Raw genomic sequence first — 23964 nt, 5'->3', positions numbered from 1 at the left:
TGACCCTTGGGATTTTGGAATTAATTCCTAGCCTTTGATCAGAAGGATTATCTCAATTGTTCAACCACCTGAAGCCTAGTAGCAAGAAAGCTTTCTCTTTACCTAAATCTCACAAGAGTTTCTGCCGGCCTACATAAACAGGTAGAAAGTGGATGTAAAAAAATCAAAATGCTCATCTGAAAGATGCACTTCTGCAGCTGCACAAAGCATCTTTGACTCTCAGCATTCATTGCTGAGAAGCAAGGAGCATGAGGGTATGCATGCCCTGACCCCGTAAGAGCAGGGCAAGAGAAGGGAAAGGACAAAGGGCATATGAGCATTGTATGGATACTGCTAATACAACAGTCTTCACCTTGAGAGTTGCCTGGGGCACCCCAATATGGTACTGATGGGATAAACCTGAAAAAGAAATAGGTCATTGCATTTTCACTACTTCTGGCTTAGTGCTTCATTTCTACCAGTATTATCTAACTTACATTATTTGGAAAGATACTAATTACTTCAAATGAGCCCTGTTGTATACAGTTTAAAACACTTACTACACTTCTTGCTTGCAATTTTAAGCTGGTAATTGAAATAGTTTTCTTGAAAAAGCTAATGAAATTTAAAAGACTCCCAAGGCCACTGTAGTTACTGGATCAAGCCCTTCCAAATCTCAGCTGAAAGCAATGGGAGCTACATGAATGCCTGAAGAGCCATTAGCTGTAAATGCTGAACCAACAATTGACTAGTTTAGGCGTAAAGGAAATTACTTTTTTTTTTTTCTAATTGAGCTTCACCCCCCATAAGTGTTTCCCCTGCTATTCTACAAAGCATTCCTTTTACTAGAAATAAAGCAATGACAAGAAGTCCAACACCTTAGAGGTGAAAAAGATTACAACATCAGCCCAGCATTAAACTACCACAGATCTGAAACAGAGCCAAGGCAAACAGCGAGTATCAGCTGAAATGTACCACAAGACCACTTCACAGCAGCAACAGCAAGGAGATAAGCACACAGGCTGCAAAGAGGTTAACCCACCTATCAGACAGTTCTAGAGAGCGCCTGCTCTCTAGCGAGCACTGGCGGCTTGTCATTTGGCTAGACTCAGATGTAGACTCTAGGTCAGTTCGGCCACTCACAGTAGAATCTATGCTATCATATCTCCTTGGAAGTAAATAGAGCAAGAGCAGGGAGACATGGAGGACACATGGTTACACAAAGTGAACATTGCAATGAAAAGTTAATGTTTCTAAAAAAACCCAAGGAGAAGATGTCTGCTATTCCAAAACCAAATTGGCTGTTGGCAGCAAAACACACTGCAAGCATAAATAAGAATAATGCTTGTTATCCTTAGGAGAGGGGGAAATAAAATACATACACTTCTATCAAAGGAACAATCATGTGTAACAGCTGATAAAGAGGATCAGAACTTTCCCAGCCAAATTCAAATGCTGTAAGAAAAAATCCAAGGTGATAATACAGCCAATTTCAGGTGAAGCATTTTGGCATAGACAACTTCTTGCCCAATTCAAGATAGCGATCGCCAACCAGAGTCTCCAGGAGCACTGATTTCATCAGGTGGCTGCCTGGTCCATGGCACTTGGAGCTGCTAGGAGCAAAAGTCAAACAGCAATACTCAGCTACAACTGTGTTTTGAAAATATTTAAGATCTACCCACGTGCTTCTCTTCAGCCAGCTCTTGTTAGAAATACCTTTCTGGTAAGAAAGAGAATCCCACATAGTTTCTTTGGAAAGCTTATTTGCATTTTCTGAGTTTTAAGACTAAATATGTAGCAAAAAAAATCTTGCCAGGCATGTGGAAAATGCACATGGGAACAGGAATGCTTAGAGGGAATCAATCACTATCTAGGACTTGCCTTCCTGGAGTGAAAGTAATTTTAGACCAGAGCAGACTACAAAGCTCATAGTTTTAAATAAACTTTATCAGTCCAGATCCTTTCATATCAATTCCTTCAGGATATCAGAAAAAGAATACATATTCCATCTTGGTATTCTTTAACAATTCAAACCAGAAGTGCTTCTTTGGAAGGTCTTACACATACATTTATCCATTAGATATAGTTAGCAGTTCACACACCTCTGCTTCCAAGCAAGGTGAGTCATGAAAGGTTACTTGTATTATCAACACCACACCAAGAAATCACATAACTGCAAAAACATCCAGCCACTATTGGCTTCCCCAGACTGGAGGCCCAATACCACTGTTCAGCTTGGCTGTTCCATAAAGAAAAAACTTCAGGTCATCATCCCTAACTCTCAGTAAGATCTTCAGCAATTTTACCACAGCCAACCAGCAGTACAGAATACCATGGGAAAGGGAATAACTTGCTTATATAAAGATATTTCATGGGCTAGAAAAAGAGCACTAAGAATGACATGTCACACAGCAGTAAAAGCATTTTTGTTGGAACATTTGCCTCTGTTCCCTTAAGTCTCAATAACGGCAACAACATTGAGTTACTATTAAACTTCAGCTTTTACTGTTAAAGACCATAAGGCAAAAAGAGTAAAATTTAGCCACAGTCATACAACCATGAGGATAAATGAATTCAGGTTCAGGCTTCAGGAAACAAGAACATTCTTATCAAGGGGAATAAAGTAGAACAAATCCATTATAACGTATATCAAAACCTGCACCTCTAACTGTAACAGTGTTTAAGTGACTGCCCTTTCCTCCCACACTAAAGGCAGAAGCAGCAGCACGGCCTCTTCTACACACCCACTCTTACCACTGACCAGCACTGTCCAAGTTCTTCTGCTTTACCCTTACATTTAATTCATCCTTTATTTGGAACAGCAGTTTTATAAAGTTTCTACAGTTCCCAGCATAACCAGGTCTAGTTCATAGCCATTGATCCTGGTAAGTTAATGCTGTAATGCTGTAATGCTTAAAGAAGATAAAAGCAGCTGTGAAAGTACTGATATATGGTCAAAAAGCTAATTTATAGCAAGTAAACAATCTTTCATACAGCTGAAAGGAAACCAAAAGAGAAAATACAGTCTTCAATGGTGCTACTTGACAACAGAAAAAAACCCAACCACCTAATCAGTTATAGACTGTCTTCCTGAATATGCTGTTTTGGCAGAGCTAGCAGAACAGGACCTAATCTGTAACAGAAAATAAATCTGCTCAAAAAAGTACCTTCTAATAAGATAACTCTGGTAGTGTGTGTTTCACTGGCTTGGGAGGCACACCCATGCACTCATACCAGAACAAGCAACTACCCAGTGCTCTGGCTTTCAAAAGGTAAGGTGAAAGTACAACCAAAAATAAATTACCTCAGTGTTCAGTGTGTCTTTAAAAACTAGTTCACTAAACTGCCAGATCTAGTTTAACATATAGCCTTACAGGTTCTTCCTGGTTCACAGCAGAGTCTCGGGGTTAACAAAACACTTAACACCTTCCTAACAGAAACCTTTCAGAGCCCTTTAGCTCCTCTCCTCTGCAATCATGGCACCTTCAGCATCTGCTATGGAAAAATCAGTGGGAAAAGAAGAGGTACCCAGAAGACAGCACCCACCTGATAGCCACATGCTTCTGATAATCCAGATCATAATTATGTAGGGAGTCAGCACAGGATTCCCGCAAGACCCCTTGCTGCTGCAGGCGTGACGGTACAGTGAACTGGTGCACAGAGGCATTGGGCTGCGCAGTCGTGTGGAACGGGGGAGGAATGCTGTTACTTGTTTCACTGCGATAGTCACTATCTCGATCATCCACAGCACTGTCAGCATCTTCAAAGGCTAAGAAACAAAAGCAGTTAAGGGCACAGCTCTCTCAAGTTGCCTTGCTGGGACAGTGAAGCCCATTTAGCTTTTAAAGAATGACAAAAAAATGCTATTTCTGCTATGGATGTATCTCCAACTGGTAGCTGCTTATAACCTCCAGTTCTTTCAAGTACGTATCAAGAAATTCCAGTGATCACCTCCATACCCTTGTTTTCCACTTCCTATCATAGGAGTTTATTTCTCTTTATTTATTCCTAAGAAGCAAATTAAGATATTTTTATTTTAAAACAAACAAAAAACAAATAACCAACCACAAAATAAAACAAAAAACCAAGCCACCCCGATACCCAAAATTTCAAGTTCTTTGCTGCTGCCAAAATGAACATTTAGAAGTTGTGGAAAAAAAACCCAAAACATTCCTTTGTGGAAAGGAGCTCTTTCTTGGAAACTTTTCAGCCTCTAAGCTGTAATACTATCTCTTTGTCTCAGCTAACTTAACCAGTACTCTGGGATTCTGGATTTTTTTTTTCTTTTAGTACCTCTTTTTTTTTTGGTAAAAGTATTACTTTAAGATAAGAGAAACTAATGAAAAGCACTCAGTAGGAAAATCAGAACTGGGAAAGCAGCTCTGCTTATAAACAATTATACTACTTCTTATAGGGAAAAAACTGCTACATTAGCTTAAGTTTAGTAGTCAGCACTAATGATAACCTTCACAAGGGTAAAAACTTCTTTCCATTGAGCCCCTTTCCCTGCAGAAATACTTTTGCTTGCTAACCGTTCAGAAAAAGAGAACACAGAGTTATAGCGGGGAAAGATATCAGTAATACAATATTGATGTATGGCTGTGTTTGGCTGTGCAGGATGCAAGGCTGTCTTTGCTAGCTTGAACTGCAATACACACACCATAAGGCAATAGAGTGCACCATTAACATGCCTGAAACAAAGGAAAAAAGGATCAGCCATTATAGACACTCTCCACCACCAAAAACCTGTCTAAAAAGGACAATCAAATTAAAGCCCCCTCTGGTAAGGTATTCAGTGGTGTGTGTCCTGCACAGCCTACATTCACCATGAGGCTGACCAACAAAGTGAAAGTGCTGTTTTCATGCCAGATCATTAAAAAAACCTGAATTTAACTGCTGAAATTCAAAGTAGATGGAATTTAGCAACAGGGAACACCTTTTCCTTCCACTGACGCTTCCCACACCTCCAATTCAATACCCATTTTTTTAATCCAAGGTCAAATTTGTTCTTAGTGATCTTTACAATTTCTTCCCAACTGAGTATGACTATATCAGTGTCCTAAAGTGGATGGAAGAGTAGAAAACAACCTCAGCAGAAAACATGTCTGCAAAATACAAACCACTTGAAAAAAGCCCAGCTCTAGTCTCTTAAGTACAATCAATTCAATTTGATTGTCCACACTGAAAATGGAGTTAAACCTCCTGCTTTTTAGTAGATTAAATGCTGCAGAATTCTTGTCAGTCTCTAGTCAACTGAACAAAAATGAATAACAATCACATAATGCTTTACTCAGCTTTATTAAAAGCATAGTATCCATCAGTTTTCTCCCAAGCACTGAACTGCGATAAACACTCAAGATGTGCTACACAAAAATTATTTGATATGTCAAAGTGCCAAACCCCTCTGAGCAGGGGCAAACTGACAGTCTGTGGAGCAAGGGCTGATCTATTTGTAGATCACAAGGCACACACCATCCTCAGAAAGATGAGCTCTTACTCAGCCGAGCAATGTCATTGCTCAACACTAGAGCCATTACCATCTTACTGCACAAGAATTAGGTTTACTGGGACAGAAACACTGTTTCGAAGAGCTTCCTAATGCCTGGCTTTGTTGCTCAACTAATTTCTTCTTCCCATCAAATGTAACTCTCATTTAAGATAAAGCATAAATAACTGTTGTGATACAAAGTTCTTCCAGCTGTGGCTGCATAATCATAAGCAGTTGTAGGGGCTTAAGGCAGCCCACCTGAGTTACAGATTCCAGATCTGCTAAAAGACACAGACCAACAGCTTTAGGGATAAACAATTTCTCACCACAGCAGTGTAACAAATACAATTCAGTAGTACAGTTACCTGGGTCAAAAAAATAGTGAATCCACTAACTCACTACTACAGGGCTAAACTTAATATCAGAGTGTGAACAGACTTACACAATTATGGTTATCAGGAAGCAGGACACAGCTTCTCCAGGTCAGCAACTCTGCCCAGCTGACAGGCTCAGAGATTTCCAAATTCCCTGATCAGACTGTTGCAGAAGTACAAACTGGATTTGTTAACTAGTCATCACATCTCACCTGTGCACTATCAAATGAAGATTTCCCATATGAACCACAGTATCCCTAAGCAACACCTAAAAATAGCAGATTAGCTTAAATGTTTATCAAACATTTACAGCATATATGTTTATAAAAGGTGGCACCAGAACTTACCCAGTTCTTACTGGTATTCAGCATGAGGGAGTCTCTTAGAGGTCATGACACAAAATGCCTCCCTCATGACATGTTTAAAGGATGCAAGGGTCCAGCTATCACAGACATTGATGAGGTGGGAACACATTGCTTTTTCTGATGTATGCACCATGCGCCTACGGGCATCCGTAGATGTTAATGCCAGGCAGAAATCCTCAACTGACTCATAAATAAGGGCCAACTCCAGAAACTCTTGTTCATTCTGAATTGCACCTACCCTATAAGCAATCTCACTTTATTTAGCAGAAGTGTTCACAAATAAAGACATTGCTCAGCCTGATTAACAGCACCAAAACCTGGTTCATAGATGGCTTATACCATATTACCTTTCACAAGAAAGTATAATGCGAAATGCCTGCACATGGTGATGGTCCCATTCATTAACATACCTGACAAATTTTCTTTATGCAAGAGACTGACAAGAACTTGCAGAAGCAGCTTAGGGGATGCAGCATCCCTTCAAAAGGAGAGATCAGGCATTACAGCCCATGTTTCAGCAAAACAGCCTTCACAACACACATGGCGTGATGAATTCAAGCACCATCTTCTTCAAACAGGTGATACAACAAGTCTTTCATAAGGAAAGCTGTAGCTTAGCCTCAGTCTCTGAAGATCAGTTAATTCATAACAAGATACATAGCAATAAATATAAGGAGTCGGTAATTGTTTTATCAGTTTGAAAAATTTCATATATACCAAAGAGCTCTCAAGGGTTGAAAACTGTCTCTTTGTCACTGGACTCACTGTGTAAAAAGTGGGGAGTAAGGCCGAAGGGGCCTGGCAGAATCATGCTGTTCATGTTTAGTAATTGAATATTCATGCATATAGGCAGCATAAGAAGAAAACTCATTGGACATTCACATCACACAACAGGATTTTTACAAAGAGTAGGGAAAACCAAGGAAGGAGATAGCTTCTCTGAAACAAACTGCTTTCTGGAAACCCTGTTATTCCTCCCCACTCCTGCCTCTGGAGGTTGTTATTTCACTGCTACAGGGCAGAACACATACAGCTTTTAATACACTGACCTCAAAACCACTTTGCACAGTCCTGTCATGCCAGCTCTACCAGTCACATTTAACCTCTGGCAACCTTCTTTACATCAAGCTTCAGGACAGAAAGGAAAGCTAACAGGAAAAATTATTACAGGTGGCTGGATGAATGCACTTTCAGAAACGTTTTTGTTGTTTTAAGGTTCCAGTGCACAGCAGTAGCTCCTCTCGAAAGGTTGAAATTGGCTCCTGCTATTCTAGCAGTGATGTGTCATCAGCTGCTGGGAGCTGTGGTCCAGTCCCTAAATTCAGTTATCCTCTACAAAGTTGAGCAAAAACTTGGACAAAAGCAGTAAGTGCAGCACAGTCAGGGAGACAGGAAAAAGGGGGTTAATGTAAGGTTCTGGATCCCCAAATCCACACTATTTCTCCAAAATAAACCACCAAGCTTTTCACAGATTTTGTCTATTTTTATAACAGCTCAAGAAAGTATACTAACTGAAGGAAGGACTTCCAGCCCAAGTCCAGAAGAGATCTCTGCCAGCTCCACACCAGAGCCTTTGCAAACCCACCCTTCATCCATTTAAATGGCTTTTCATGATAGCTGCCAACAACTTATCTCCTTAAGTCTCAGACCCCAATACTCCATTGTCTACCAAACCATCAGACACTTCTGACAATCACATACACATTCTGAAATCTTATAATCAAAATGCATACTAGGTTAAAGAGGACTGTTGAAGTAGCAAGGGGGGATGGGGGGGAAATCTCAAAGACACAAGGGAATTTTTTTGAGGCTCTTCTACAGCTCTCCATGGCTCACAGGCTTTGAGAAATTATTTAAGTGCAACTTTGCAGGTCATTATTCCACCCCATTGCCCTCACCATTTAAAAATCCATTAGCAATTTGCATAATTTTAAGACAGCAAGTTAGCAATATCCAGTCTTTATTTTAGAAGCTTTCATAACCTTGTTTCTCCCACTTGAAAATACTTGCTGCGGCTGAAACACTCAACAGTCAAGAACTGGACTGACAGTCTGAAGTGCAAAGACTGCCTTGAACATCTATCCTACTTCTTTCAGTCTATGCCTTTCCTGAAAATGAAACCAGGTCAGCAGTACAAGATGTCCCTTTTCTAAAGAGCCCTCTGCCCAACCAGCAAGGCTCTAGGCTACAGCACTCCTCTTGCAAGAAGCTCTCACCAGCAAAAAACTCTTCCACCTACCAACATGTTGTTTCTGCTGCTTCCTTCTCACTTGCTGTTGTAAGTTACAATTAGAAATATATTTTTCATTATATTGTCAAGCTAATGGAGTTCACTTAGAAACATTATCAACACTGGCTAAAACATGCCTATAAGGATGCTAATATGATTTCAAAGAGGACAGCACAGGAAAGGTGAAGTAGAAGGAGGAAGGGAGTGAGCTTCATTAATACAAATACCTTTTAAAACACCACACCCCAACACTCCAGGTAAACAGGAGAAATATCCTCTGCACAACCCTCCTAAACCTCTGACTGACCAATGCCTAAGCACCACACTTCCCTCCCAAACACACAAAATTGGGGAATAAAAGAAAGCTATTTAGGACACTAATCTTTGCTTTAGTAATATACAAAAGTTTAGTTAATTCTCAGTTATTCTACCACACCTCAGAATAACACCAAACAAATGAGACATCCAACATTGACAGCATGAAGAAGTTGGTCAACACTGCTGATGCCTAAAGAACTTATGGTTTGATCAAAGACAGGAGAAAACAAGGAGGACAAAACATGTTGTGGGAGAAGAAACTGGGAAGTCACTGGTGAAACTTCTAGAATGCAGAACAGGTTCATGAGTGAAAAGCAGTGTAATATTAGCTGGACGTTAATCTTAAATTACTTGGATGTAGTAAGAGTGTCATTTCCAAATTCCATTATGTCAAAAATGGAAAAGAATCAGGCAGAATCTCCTCTCTGCTGGCTGCGGTCACAGGGATCTTTCTCTGCATGCTTTCCTCAGCAACATCCTAGCTCTTGGTTTTGACACAGGGAAGAGATACCTTCATTTTACGACTGATGGATTAACCTTTGCAGGTCCAACAGGCAATAGAAGCCATGCACTGCATCTTGAGCAGAACCCTTGCCTGGTGGAACCTGTAGGACTTCCATAAAGTTAAGATTCTTCATGCACATTTTCTGGAAAAATAAACAAAAATCTCACAGCCTCTGCAAAAGTTATTACACCAGTCTTCAGGTGCAGGCACTAGCTCTGCAGATCACAGACAGCTGCAGCATCTTAGTTTCATCTTTCCAAGGATGGTAAGCACTAGTTAAAACAAAGTTCTATCACTTTTGTCATGATACTGTCACTGAGCTTGAATATGCTACAATACCTGCAACACTTCTGTCACATTGGTGTACACCAGCTATTTCTGATTTCAGATTAGCTCCTATTTGTAGTATTTGGAATTTCCATGACCACTTCCAGCATATCTTTGAATCTTTGTAAAACAATCACTACAGATTCCCTTGTGTTTTGCAGTTACTCCAAACACTGATTTGGGTTTATTTGAGTATGAAGACGAACACAAAATTTGTATACAAGTGAAAAGACAGAATCACCTTCACAGGAAAAGAATTGTAGTCCCACTCTGCCACCTCATCCTCAAATTTCAGTAAAAGGCACAAGCAACTCATTTAAAACACAGCCAAAACAAAGCTAAATGGTGAAAAAAATGTATGGCCATCCATGCAAATATGAAGATTCGATGAAAGTAGAAGAAAATACAATGAAAGAGATTTTCTATATGCATGAATATTTCTACTTTCCTCATACTGGAGCATGCTGTATCACTATAGGATCAGAAAACTTGCAAGAAATCAAACTGTTACATACTCAGCTGCTCTCCCCATCCGAAATAACTCCAGTTGCCTGCATGTAACACAAATGACAGCAAAGAATAGGATTGGAAAAAGAAAGCTTAGAAAAACAAACCTCAAGCAAACTTTTAATGTATTTAAAGTGCTTTACAGATTGCAAGCTTGAAAAGGTAAGATAATTTTTTCTTTATAAATACAACATTAAATTTATTTTGGGGCTTACTCTTCACTGTCCAGTTTGTTTACAAGACACTCTGAGATGAAGGTCACTATAAACTCTAGGAATTGTTAAGTAATCATGCATTCATTAACACAAGTAGACAAAATACTTATCAACAGACTACTTAGCAAGAGCAGTTACACACTGTTACATTTTAGTACACATGTTATCAGAATTACAGACAGAATGTCCAAGAAATCAGAATCCAGTTAAGAGCAGTATCTGATTCTAGGCTAAACTATGCCAGTCAAGTGGCAAAAGTTGCTTCATGTTTCCGCTTCTGCCCCCTTTCCAGAAAGAACCACACCAGTAATAACAGTGTGAAAAACTATCTTTGTGCATGTAAACTAGTGCTAATTGAAAAGTACTCTCTTAGATAGGTATACACACTGGTAAAAAACTTAAGAGCTCTCATGGCATCCCAGGGATGCAAACAGTCACAAGTTAATTTTATGATAGTAAGCAAATCTGTCCATGATAAAATTGAAGGTGACAACAAATTCTTGATAAATCCAAACTGCAAGTTGGTAAGACAGCCAAGTTATTACTTATCAGTATCCATGTTGTCACCCCAGAGTCACACTCAGTATGATGGAGGTACCAAACTACTACATGCAACTCTCAAAGCAGCTTGGAAGCATGCACACAACTTGCAACTCCTGAAGAAGCTTCAGAAACACCACTTCTAGAAGATAGTGTGCAAAAAATGCTTTAAAAAGTGAAGTTTACAGAAGTGTTGATGAGTAAGTACAGCAAGCAATAAACACATTCTTCACATGCAGGCAGAAAACAAGCAAGAGCTTTCTATCCTGGCTACCAGCTTCATCTCTAGCTACCGGTCAGACACACGTTTCCAGGAGGGAGATAGCACAGGGGATTCTACAAATCCCTCTCCTTGTCCTCATTAATGAGATTCACGAAGTTAGAATGGGCTAGTTCTTGCTTTTAGCTAAAATTGCAAAAAACAGTTCTGGAAAAAAAAAATACCTTTGTCCTTAAAAAAAAAATCACCACCAGACTAGTACTTAAATAAGCAATAACTGGACCTGGTGAGTAACCTGGCTTCCAAAGGGTTTAGTCCCTATGCACATGTATTACAGAGGGGCTTTATTACCATTTCAATTCTATAGGGAAGGAAAGGTGGACAGGAAAAAGAAAAAATAGGCACAGATGTGGACTATCCCAAGGGGAAAAAAAAAGCAAATCAGGGTCTAACCCTCTCTCCCCACCTGGGAAATAATAGTGCATCAGAGCTACAACCAGGTTGGTGCTGTCTTCTCAAACACAAAAAGTTTACAAAGCAATTCAGTTCCTCAGATACATCTCTTCAGGGTCCATGGACTCTAGGCTCTTGCACGCACGTGTGGTGTTTTACACAGGCAAAGCCATAGCTGAAGTTTAAGTGGCACTTGTATTAACTAGTAAAGCTTCAAAGGTGGGTCATTCCCTTCTAACTCCTATGGGAGTAGTAAGAGGAGAAAAAAAGTAACACGTATATGTTTGTTTTGGTTATTAAAAACAAGCAGCTCTGACCAAGTATGTGCATGGAACAAATTCAATGATATTTTTTACTATGTTGATTTAGAAAGAATCACTTATTAAACTGGTACAATGCTGAAAATATGCTGTGTCCATGAAGCATAAAAGGGTTACTACTCTCCTGTCTACAGGAATAACAACTTTTTTCTTGTTTACAGAATTTAACAAGTGAGAAAGACTGAAGTCCAGAGTCGAGCACCAGCAGATGACAGCGTGAGACATGACAAATGCTGCTTCTCTGGTCCACAGCAGCAAGAGTGACAACCCACAACTTGGACAATGAATCTGAGCCACCTGTGCTGGCAAGATGAAGACGAATCCAGATGCATCAGAAGCCTTACAGGATCCACCAGCCACTGTTTACATGACCCTGACCACAGGGCTATTATCTCAGGCTTGTTTTTTATAAAAATCCACAGAGCGTCTAATGATCAGCTTTGACAGAGGCCTCAGTGTTTTCCAGGGGAAAAGGAGAGAAGAAAGAAGAAAACAACCAAGCTCACAAAGCAAACAGAAGTAAAACACATACAGCAAAGAGAGATAAGAAGGGGAGTCAACCAGAAGAAAGGGTATGGAAACAAGAGGCAGTGGGAGCAGGACCATCAGAGAGGAACATAGGGAGAGGGCTGAGGAAGAAAAGCAAAAAGTTGACAGAACTCTGCACTGAGCTCTAATTTGCTGTAATAGTTGACATTAAAGAAAAGACAATTTCCTATTAATAAGTCAAACAATAGCTTCCACGTATCTCATTTCTGAAAAATCTCAAGCCACTAACAGATGGGATAGCAACCTCAGCACCTCCTTCCACCATAAGGTTCCTATCTCTGGTAAACAGTATGAGGCAAAGGAAGCCAACATTCAGGCATTTGCAGCCTGGATTACTATTAAAGATCTGGGAAAACTCTGCAGCAGCACAACATTATTCCACTCAGACTACCTGCTAACTGAGCCCATGTCATTATTCACAGATGAATGCACATGCAACATCCAAAAGCAACTGGGGAAGCAATATCAGAAAATACTATAAATTTCCAAAAACAATATGCAGTATGTTGGCCCAACACTACTCGCAGTTTCAAACTACAAGGAGAAAACCACCAAGTACTAAAAACAAGCCTTGCAGATACAAGGTCTGTCCTTGTAAGAAACATTACCACCTCCCCTACACAAGAGTCCTCAAACTGACAGTGATATTCCTGAGCCAGCTACTCACCTGTCTACCTTACCAAGTTCATAAGGAACAGCATGAAAACCCCACAAACTTTCAAAAGCAGTTTAGAGTCTAATGTTTCCATGCCTAAAACAAATAGCAGTTGATGCCAAGTAGGGCAGGGTGGAGAGAAGAGCAGCTGCATTTAGACACTGGCTCCTTATCCTGCAAGTTTTCTCACACTGAGAAGTTGGGTCTTGGCTAACCAGGGCACACTACAACTAGAGACTAACTGGGAAGGCAATGCTGCAGGAGCAAACAGAAAGAGATGCAATAACAGAGAGTAAGGGATTTTCAGCCAGAATCTCAAAACTCCGCTTTTGTTTGTTTTTACTAACACCCACTTCACTTCAGCATCTAACATTTTGGATAAAAGATGAATTTATTAAAGATTCAACACATATGCTGCTTCATTTAAGATTCAGGAGCTAACAGTATATATCTCGGTCCTTCAGCATAATCGCAGAAGACCTAGGCTGACAGTCTTGATATTTTGAAGGTTAATGAAAACAGAATTTCTTTTTAGCCTTTTGAAGTTGTTTTTCCGCTTCATGAAAGTAATATGCATAACCTCCATTTGTTAAGAAAAAATCCCTTCCAGATCACCTTCATGAACAAATTTAAGCCTGTACAAACTTGAATTGAAAACACAAAGAAGTCCACAGAGATAGAAAATGTAAAGTTGTAATTCTAAAAACATACAACAAAAACATACATTAACACTGGAATAGATGATACAGACAAGACAGACTAGTTACCCTGTGTGCTCTTACATATCAACAGTGCGTGTCTCAGTTATCACATTATTTTGTATTCATAAGTTTCAGTACTCAAAAAATGAGGTTTCATATAAACCTCCAATTAAGGACTAAGTGATACCAGCAGCCTGGTGCCTTGGAAGCTACAACATTCTTGTCGTTAACACATTTAAGTTCCCACAGTTAGCTGAACATAACATATGCTAGTTCTGTGTCTCAATTATGCAACTATTCAAAGAGGAACTCCTCCTCTCCACTTCACACTGTCAAGCCTGGATCAGCAGGGACACTGTAGAAAAGCAGAATATTCCAAGTTTTTAATGCAGTTTAGTTTGATTGCCTGTGTGCCATTTTGTTTCATTTCTGTTTACAAGTCTCGGAGTGGCTAGGACATACTATCCCTGTCAGAACATTATCATTTACTGCTGTCCACTTCTTACAGTCATGCTGATAAATTATTTAACCCTCCTGTTATATCCCACGCTGAGTGAAGACAGAGAACATCTAAACAAATTTATGAAAGCAAACCGAGGTCAGGAAATTACACTGTATTTGGTGCCAATAAAGTACTGTTTATAGAAGACAAACAGAGTTGAGAAGGTCCTGGTCAGTTCTTTCTTCTAAGTTCAATAAATCCCCTTTTCCCCTGGCTGAGACCCTCACCACAGTGCACATAAATCTCAGAGTCCATAAAAATGTGCATTCTTCCAATATTCAATGTACTTCCAAAAATCAAACATGGTATTTTAGTGGAATAAGCTTCTAAAATACAAACCAAACTTTGAATAGCTTTTTATCATGAAATCAAGTTTTCAGTAAGCAGGATGACCATGAAAGTTTCATATCAAGTACCACCATTTCCAGTTCAGTTTTGGAACATCACAGCTGGGGGCTAAGACCACTTCACAAAAGGAGATGAAAAAGCACAGGAGGGAAACAAGCTAGAAGGAACTGGCAGACACAAGGACAGACACTAGAGTATGATGCTCAAGTACTCTCCTTGCTCATTACTCCCTCTTTTACACCACATTTTATTTTAGTTTAGCATTCAGCTTATGCTGAAATTTTGGAATGTTTTATTTCACGAAGCGAAGTTGTCTTTCTGGCCACCTTTACTGTGGCTAAACAAAATCAGGCAAAGCTGAGAATTTAAGTAGGCCTTGGATCACCATCAAATCACTGAGTATCCACCAAGTTATTACAAGCTTGTGCAAGTCATTAATAACTATGGTGAAAAGAATCAGGCAGAATGCCACTTAATTTTATCTACAATGGAAAAACTGTAACATTTCTATCACTACATTCTAACCTAATATAGCTGTCTCTATCTTACAAATTTCTGGACTACCAAGTTACACAGACTTTTAACTATGAGATGTAAACACAAGAACTAAGTTTTATATACTCCTCATGAGATACAATTTTGGACTACAGTGGAGCACCTAATGTTACCTATATGCACAATAGCAAAGAGGAATATAATCTTGTACAGCATTTAAAATAAAAGATTTGGTGCCTTTTTTATTTCTGATTGTCAGTAGAAAGTGGACTTTCAGTAGAAGCCTCATTGCTCAAGGACACATATCTATGGCTTGTGTATAAAGTTGAACAATAATTCATCTATCAGTTTAAAATCGTTAATCTATTTTTTTAAAAAGGTTATATTCCACTGTGGAAGCAAATTCAAATTAATTTTCTATTATTGCTATGACATTAAAGGATGACTAATAAAGTTTCAGAAGCCTTAAAAATAATCCCCAGCAGAAAAAAAAAAAGCAGCATTCATGAAGAGCATTAAACAAATTATGAAACCTACGGTGATTAACCAAGCATTTACTTTTTTTGATCACTGGTTATAGAGAAATATGTCAGTATTAACAGTGTTCAGCATTTAGGGAAGAGCTTTAGGTTTGGGGTTTATTTAAAAGTCAAAGCTTTATTTCCTTGTCAACACATTTCAGAATACAGCACCTACTCTAGGAAAACAACAACTATCCAAGTAAATTTAGAGGATCAGCAGCAAACCTACAGATCTGTTCTCCTCTAGAGTTCAGCAGTAAGTCAAACTTTGTTATTGTACAATCTAATATAACCAGTATTTTTAACTTCCATTTGCTGTGTACTTTTCCTTAGACATATCCAGTCCTGAGGTAGAAGCTTTATCCTAAAAATGCAAGCAGACATTTTAGAGAAAGACCTTGAATCTGTGTTCCTTCAAGCAGATCTATCATGCCTTCAGCCAGCCCAGGCAGTGAGTACTGCAGAGCCACAAGAAAACAAGTCTCCCACATGGGATTTACCCTAAACAAAGAGGAACAGGAGCTGCCAGTCACCCAGAAGCAGAAAGGCCAAGGAACTCTGTTTCCCAGCCCGTCAAACTACTGCAAAACAGCTCATACAATGGTTTCACTTGTACAGACAAGCAGTTTTTCCTCTGCCTAGCTTAATTTAAAAAAATGAAAGAAAAAAAAAAAAAGGCCATTCACGTATCCTGTTTTGAATTACACTGAACATTTTTTTGAGGACTGTTGTAAGGCTCAGTGTTTGCACCGTGGCCAGCAGTTTTACTCTTACTAGAGCACAGCTTTTCAATGACTGCAGCAGGATCTTTAGTGCCACCTACCCTTGAGAAGGGTAAAATAACCATTGACCTCCTCCTTTACTCTTCCCTAATTGGCCTGATCCAGAGATGTCACAAGTAGCTGCTGACCTCTGTTGTTTGTAACTGCAGAAGCATGTTGGTAACCGGAAAAATAAAACGGCAAGTATCTAGACATGTGGCACACATCTCCAAAACCAGGAGGGCAGCCTCACCTCTCAGTAATTGCAGCCTCACCTCTCAGTAATTGCAGCCAACTATGCTGCCTGCCACTGCACTATTACAGATCATATATCACTATAAACAATTAAGATGGTCAAGCTGTGGCCTGTTTAAAAGCATCTTGATGCTGCCTAGACTTGAAAGCCTGCTATAGCAGATAACTTTTTTATATATTGTTACCAAAGGGGGGGGGGAATCTCTTAATAGGATGTCATTTCAGCACATTGGCTGTCACAGGGTTAGTTCATCCAGTTGAACACTGGTGGATTGCACCCATCATCATCTTTGACTAGAATAAACCGCAAGATTCAACAACAGCACAAGATGGCATGCTCAAGTGAGTGCCCATGTATCCTTGGATGGCTACAACTTCATTCCATGAAAACAGGCTGCAGTGCATACCCTGGTAACCAACCTCTTTCAGCAAGAGCTTTGCCCAGGTGCCTTGGACCTACAGCCTGCCCAGATCTATGCATGCAGTGCCACCGCTTCTGCTGGCACCACACCACCTGTGCTGTGGAAATCCTAGCAGCAGGGTTTGAAAGCTCCAACCCAATGGCACATTAATGGCAACATAAATATGCTGGTATCCACACTGCAGCACTCTAAACGCAAAATCATTCCGGATGTTACAAGGGCTTGCTGGGGAGTCAGGGGCAGCAAAGGCAGTCATTTGGCTTTTTAGCAAAGCTCCTCATCAGTGCCATGGCAAGCACCATAATCTCAGCATTAGAATCAGTCTACGCAACAGAATGTACAAGCCTTCCTGATGCATCACTAGAATTGGAGCTCCTAAAAAGAGAACTAATGGGCATCAGTAATGAAACCTCTCAAAGTCAGCCTTTGGTACTTCTGAAATAGTAGTGAATATACAGATATTAACAGAATTTTGCCTTACACATTTTGCAGAAATAGATTTCTTCAAATATTAGTGGCAAAGAAGGGTCAACAACAAATAAGTCTGGAATCAAATGACATCTATTCATATTAATGTGTTTAAAATGTTTTGCCAAATTTTAAGGAGTTAAAAGTCTGCTCATGTATCTACAACAAAGCTGTAGCAATTTCTTCCTGCATGCATGTGCACACATACACACCATACACATTCCAGAGAGCATTTAGGGTTCCTTCTTATTCTTCTGGAGAAGATGTTGTCTTGCTCCTGTCTCTTTGAACTGCTGGCCGACCAAGCACAGACTAGCTTTAGTTCTTTTGCTGGTACAACAGTATATCAGAAAAGTTATTTCTTCCCTCCTTGGACCAATTCACAATCTAGATTCAAGCAACAAATTTACCTTCCTCTGAAAAAAAAAAAAAAAAAAAAAAAGAAACCCAGCAAAACCCACAATGAAAAAAACCCAACACCACAGCTTTAGTAGACAGGGATTTTACAGAGTAAAAGACAGGCAAGTCAGACTATGGTGTGCTGTGGTCTGTCAGGGTCTTACTGTGAAAAGAGCAACAACACAGATTCAAGGAATAAAAAAGTATATACAGACAAGGGAGGATAAAGCATTCCCAGAAAGATTATCAGTCAAAGATAAGAGGACAGACATTGGTTGACTCAGCAGCACTAAGGTTATCTTTTCTGAGAATCATACTAAACAAACCTGCTCGCTTCCAGATTTGCAAACTCCCCAACAAAAGCTACAGAGCAGTATTTACAGTAGCTGATATGAACTAAGACTACCAAATCTTCTCTGCAAAGGTAAAGAATACTTTTCTCATTCCAGTTTGCATGGTGTCTGTTGCAAGCCAGAGCTGTGTTTAAAATACTGGCAGAGTAACTCACTTATGGATTATAATGGACTTTTATGTTGCCAGAAATGATCTTGAGCATACAAAGAAAATAGATCTATACCTACCACAATAAATAACTTAGAGCTTATTGACTCAATGAATGCCATAGTAATCAAATAACATTTTTCAATCTGTTTCATTTAAAGTGAATTTCCAGACAGTAAAAGCTTGCTTTCTTTTTTAATTTACATTCCATTTCAGCTTTTGGGTAAAAGCCAATATGAGGATGATGCAGTTATCTAACAATGAGGTATCAGAAAATTAAGAATTACATTTAATAGGAATGCAAGCAAAACTGAATCCATGGCCACTACAGTGCTTTGCTTATTGCTTGGGATCACTGAAAATTAAATCAGCTGGAAGCATATGATCTTTCTAGGGCAGGAGAAATATATAGGGAAGCACAGAAGTTAGAAGGTAAAAACGAAATGGCTAAGTATCATGAAGGAAGAGGCAGCAAGTGCCAAAATCAGCAGGACTTAGAAGAGATTCCGTGTACAAGAACAGACCCACCTGCTTCATTTAGGAATAAGTAGGAAGCCTGAATCCTACATTACCTCAGAAATCACAGGTCAGGCTCTTTTAAGAACAAAGCAGCAGTTGAGACTGAAAGTGGGCTTGAAAGCTCCATATCTCCAGAAAATTAGAGCACCTAGTCTGGGTTGAGATTTCCCACGGCACCATTCCAAGGCAGCAGCCCACACATGACCAGAGATGAAAACCCACCCTCACAGACCAGATGCTGGCTTTCAGACATGGCCCAGCTCTCTTCTCTCACATTCTGCTCCATCGTTCTCCCCCTCTTTACTCAGGGGAGATACTAGAACAAGTTGCATCCATGCAGGAGATGGGGAAACAACCATGGGAAAAGGTGGTTTGGGAAAGGGAACGGACGTGTGGAAAATACAGCAGAACAGGGCAGAAGTGTAATCTGATGTTAACATATAAGGACATGTATTTCCCTGTTCCATGAACCTTACCCTGTCTGCTGGAGTAGTATTTTCCCCAGATAGAACAAAAGCGCCAGAATAGTCTTCTGAAAGTTTGAAGAGGGCTAACCAGGACACCAGTGGCATGTGCAGTTATATCGTTATTTCTTTAAATAAAAGCCATATGAAGTGTTTTGCTTCACTTTCGCTCTACAGTTAAGATAACTTCATATGTTTTAGTATTTGGAAAGATATTCCCATGGGTCAAAAACTACTCACACTAAAGAGTTTTTTTGCTCCTTCCAGATACTTAGTCTGTTATCCAGCTGATTGTGTCCTGCTCCCAGCACTGATCACATCTCATCTAGCACATTGTGATGGAAAATTGGATTAGTCTTACAAATGTTCTTGACGATATTTTTATTATATCTAAAAATGTATCTATCAATTATTTACCCACACGGTAAGTAAGAACACTCTGTATTCAACGTGTTTTAGGCTCCTATGTAAAAGGGGATTCATCTCCTGCGTCATAACCAAAGGTAAGGTCAGATTTCAATAGAGACACAATCAATGCATCTTCTGGGCTGAATTCTTGAGTTACAAAGCACAATGCTGCATTCAGGCAAGCTTACAATTCTTATGCACAGATTGATGCAGGCAAAACTCATTTTTCAAAAGTACCTCTACATTAAATGTCCATTTTATAATTGCCCATGTAAATAATTAGGTATTCATAGATGTTGGATACTTGCAGGCAGTAGATGAGCAAAAGTACATGCAGTGCCACAAGCTTTACTGAATTACTAGAAAATTCCTAAATACATTAACCACATACTGCTATGAAATATTTAACAACAATTCTAACGATTGTTTTAATCCCATGAATGATTACATTAATTCTTATGTGATATTAATTGTTCAAACCAGGGGCCTTCGATTAATCACTGTAAAAGGTCCCTTTCCAGGAAGATGCAGGCTGTTAACAGGTAACACAAAAGGGCAGCTACAGTTCTATTCTTCACTATGTCTATTTGCAAGAGGAGTTGGTCCTCCAGGGAGGAAACAGGCTACAAGTACTTGAGGATGTAAAAGCACCATGCTGTGGGAATAGGTGCAGCTACCTTCCCGACACAAAAGCCTTCTCCTTAATTTACCCATACATCCCCATCCCAATACATAGAAGAGTCCATCAAACCAGTCCCTCTCGAACAAAGGCAAAGTCCAGGGCACGTAGCCAGGAATGTTCATTTCTTAGACACTTCATAGTAGACTGGTTTTCTTTGATCTTTTGACACTAAGGGTTCTGCACACTGTGCCAGCATGATTTAGTCAAATATTAGTTTCTCAAACAAGATTTCTTATTTGTAGGCTTTACAAATCAAATGTACCCCTCTGTTTATTAAAAAAACAAACAAAGAGAGTGCTTTATTCTTTACATACACTCTTTTTTTAAAAAGGGAAGACACGCTTCGTGTTACCTAGTGTACCACTGCCGTAATACTTTCATATAGCTTTGTAAACGTTCCAGCTACACAACACATTCAGATTTCCTAGGCAACGGGTTAATGTCCATGTTTTGATGAAGATAGTTTTAAGAAAACATAGTAACAGTACACAGATAAATTCATTCTACTCAAAAAAGGTAAACACTACCTTTTCCTAATGTTAACATTTCCTAATGTTAACAGTTTTGTATAGATCCTAAAGTCAGCCTAACAGATAAACAGCCTGCAAAGTGTAATATGCACATCTTACAGGATTTGAAGTAGAGGATAAAAGATTACTTTAAATTATGAGGTTTGAATTTTATTACTGTTCTTGCCAACGGTAGATAAGACATTCATAAGAAACATCATTGATCTTTCATCTCTTGGACGTTAAAAGCAGTGTTTCAGAAATCTAATTCTGCAGACCATCAGACACAGTATCTCCTAGGTTACTTTTCCATCTATGTTTTCAGAAGAATAAAAAAATGCAAGATGAGATAAGTAGAAATTAGAAAAAATACTTTTCATCCATCAACACAGCATTAAAAAGCAGTATCAAAGAAATTAGGCATCAAGTACACAAACCTCTGCTGCATTTTGAAAGGCTACCTGCATTACCTTTCTTCATCTGTTCTCCTCCTCTTAATATGTAAATAAAAAGTCATAAAATTAATACTCAACACGTGATGTTTAAAGAGAACATATTGTGTCAAATATTACAGGGGTCTGACAACCTAGGTGACTTTGAAAACATTTTGTGTTCCTATTCCACATGAGGACACAAACAGGTTAAGGACTCAATGCATGATTTCTTTTTCCAGCATCAGAAGCTTCGGATGAACATTCTGAAGGGCAAAGTTTTTCATAACTGACAAAAGTTATTGGCTTCACAGAGATTTAAGTACTTCTAACAAGCAAATCTTGTTTGGGCTTACCATCGTTTGATAACTAACCAGAGAAGGAAATAAAGTACACTAAAGAAGAAAGATAATACCGAGAAGAAATAAAGTCTAACTTACAACACTGGGAGGCAGCACTGGGCAATGGTTTCTTCTGGACTTCCTCCTGAAAGGAATACTAAAGCGGGGGGGGGGGGGGGGGGGGGGGGGGGGGGGGAAGGAAAAAAAAAAAAAAAAAAAGAAAGAGAGAAGGAACACAGACTAATAAGAAAGCGAATAGTAACTTTATGAAACAGCTTTCAGAGTACAGCATACCACACAAGATAAAACATCCCTGATAGTATCAAAGCATTAAATATTCTCCTTAATATCGTATTCAGACATACTCCCAGAAGTCTCCTCTTTTCTCATGCCAACACTAGGTGTTAAAAAGTGCACATCTGGTTAAGGTGAAGTCTGCTTTACTACAAGCACAGGCCCTATTCTCAGTTGCCAAACCTCAAATTAGACATCTAAGAGATCTGATTGTTCACACCACAATGTCACTGTGACAGGGAGTTCAGAACAGAGTATAAACCCATTTATGTTTAGACACTCAGGCACAGCTTCAACTGTTCAAAACTTATGTTGGCTCACAGCAATATTACTGTAGGAGATTGAAGCGGTTAGATAACTAGTGTGCCCAGCAGGGCAGTAATGCAATGTTTGCCTAGACAACACTTAAAAACTTTTCTGTGATCCACTGTACATCCAAAGTGAAGAATTTTTCATCTCATTTAATACTAAATTAGAGAACATAGAGTTATTTCAATTAGCCAGCTCTGGCATTTTACAAAGCTGTTGCAGCATCAAAGCTTTCCCTAGGGGGATGCCAGTAGTTTTATTTTGTTATTCTCTGTCTCCTATTACAAAGAGATATCAGAAAACTAGGACAATTGAGCAAAATAATTGAGAACAGTATTTGCTAGGAAGAAAAGGTCTGACAAAAAAAGAAGTGTCAACCTTAGCAACCTAGTGCTGCAACCTGTGCAAAACATGGCCATCAGACAGCCTCTCCTTGGATTTGGTAAGGATTAATGACCAGCTCTCATTACATGGAAGGTGACAATCTGCAGACTTCCCTTGTGGCTATCTTACAATCTGTGCTATTTAAAATGCACAAGCAATCCTGAAAGGTGGTTAGTCTTATCATCAGCAAACTGATTGTGAAAACACAAACTGCTGGATCTCACAGCACTGACTGGTTGACAAAGTGGTTAAAGGAAGTCTGTTGACAAGCAATTTCAGCAGCACGGGACAGCAATAGGTTCTGAATTATTATACTCAGAGATCAAAAAATGGCCGTAGTTTGTTCTTTTTAAGGCATCAGCCCAACAGCTATCAGCAGTCCCAAAAAGAAAACTGAATATGATGTGTTTATAGGTTTGTGTCTTATGACACCATATAAAGTCTAAATGAATCTGCTTCTTGAATATTGCTGTGCAACTTCAGTCTGTTCATCCATTGTCTCAAACACAGATAGCTGAACTTAATGTACAGTAAAGAAGATAAAGGTACAAAATTGAAATGTGCTAAATACCACTATGCAGACTAGGACTCTGTTGCCCAAAAGCCATGCAAGAAGGTCTGTAAAGCCAAGTCACACAGAATGGATGAATGAGGATCAGTAGTTCAATTTCTCCAAATAAACCTGCTTCCAGATGGTTTCACAACACAGGGTTTGTTTGCTCAGAGCAAATAAGGTATTTCTTCAGGTAATGCACAATTAAGGTGCTGAATTCCTTTGCCACAACATAACTGACCTGGGTGCGTTCAAGAGGCAACTGACATCCACAGAAGAAAAATTCATCAAGTGTTGTTGAACACAAAAATACTGCCTCTGGCTCTGGAAGTTCCTGAGCTACAAGTCAAAGCAAATTAGGGGAATATGTAAGAAAGATATCAACCCCATTCTGGGTCACTGTCAGACATGGGACAAGATGAACCTTAGGTCAGGCCCTGCACAGGTGTTCTTACATTTTTTCATTTTCTCACTGGTGACAGGGAACATCCAGAATAAATCTGAGATCATGAGGTCACAGATACATGGTTTTGTTGCTAGTATTTGATAAACACATGCACTGAGTATGAAGATGGATTGCACTCCAGGAAAAGAGAAGTCTCACAAGGCTCAGGATACATTTCAGCAAGTACCAGTTCGATGAAGCACTAGA

The 23964-nt window shown here is 39.3% G+C and overlaps 1 protein-coding gene across 16 annotated transcripts in view; it reads right to left on the bottom strand.

The window, feature by feature from the left end:
* The window catches only part of UNC13B (unc-13 homolog B), a 216109-nt gene that overhangs the window by 147430 nt on the left and 44715 nt on the right, over positions 1-23964 (bottom strand). For 9 of the 16 annotated variants that reach the window (XM_042804534.1, XM_042804537.1, XM_042804538.1 and 6 more), the window contains exons 7-10: positions 21872-21929; positions 10102-10137; positions 3526-3748; positions 1022-1147 (exon numbers count right to left, since the gene is read on the bottom strand). In XM_042804534.1, the coding sequence (XP_042660468.1) occupies positions 1022-1147; positions 3526-3748; positions 10102-10137; positions 21872-21929 (443 nt within the window). The remainder of the gene's footprint in view (positions 1-1021; positions 1148-3525; positions 3749-10101; positions 10138-21871; positions 21930-23964) is intronic. The other 7 variants (XM_042804542.1, XM_042804550.1, XM_042804546.1 and 4 more) reach the window with 3 other exon arrangements.

Source organism: Tyto alba, unplaced genomic scaffold (assembly GCF_018691265.1).
Source record: "Tyto alba isolate M040663 unplaced genomic scaffold, T.alba_DEE_v4.0 Super-Scaffold_42, whole genome shotgun sequence".
Classification (NCBI taxonomy): domain Eukaryota; kingdom Metazoa; phylum Chordata; class Aves; order Strigiformes; family Tytonidae; genus Tyto; species Tyto alba.
Note: the sequence above shows the minus strand (reverse complement) of the source record. Positions and strands in the feature narration are given on the sequence as shown.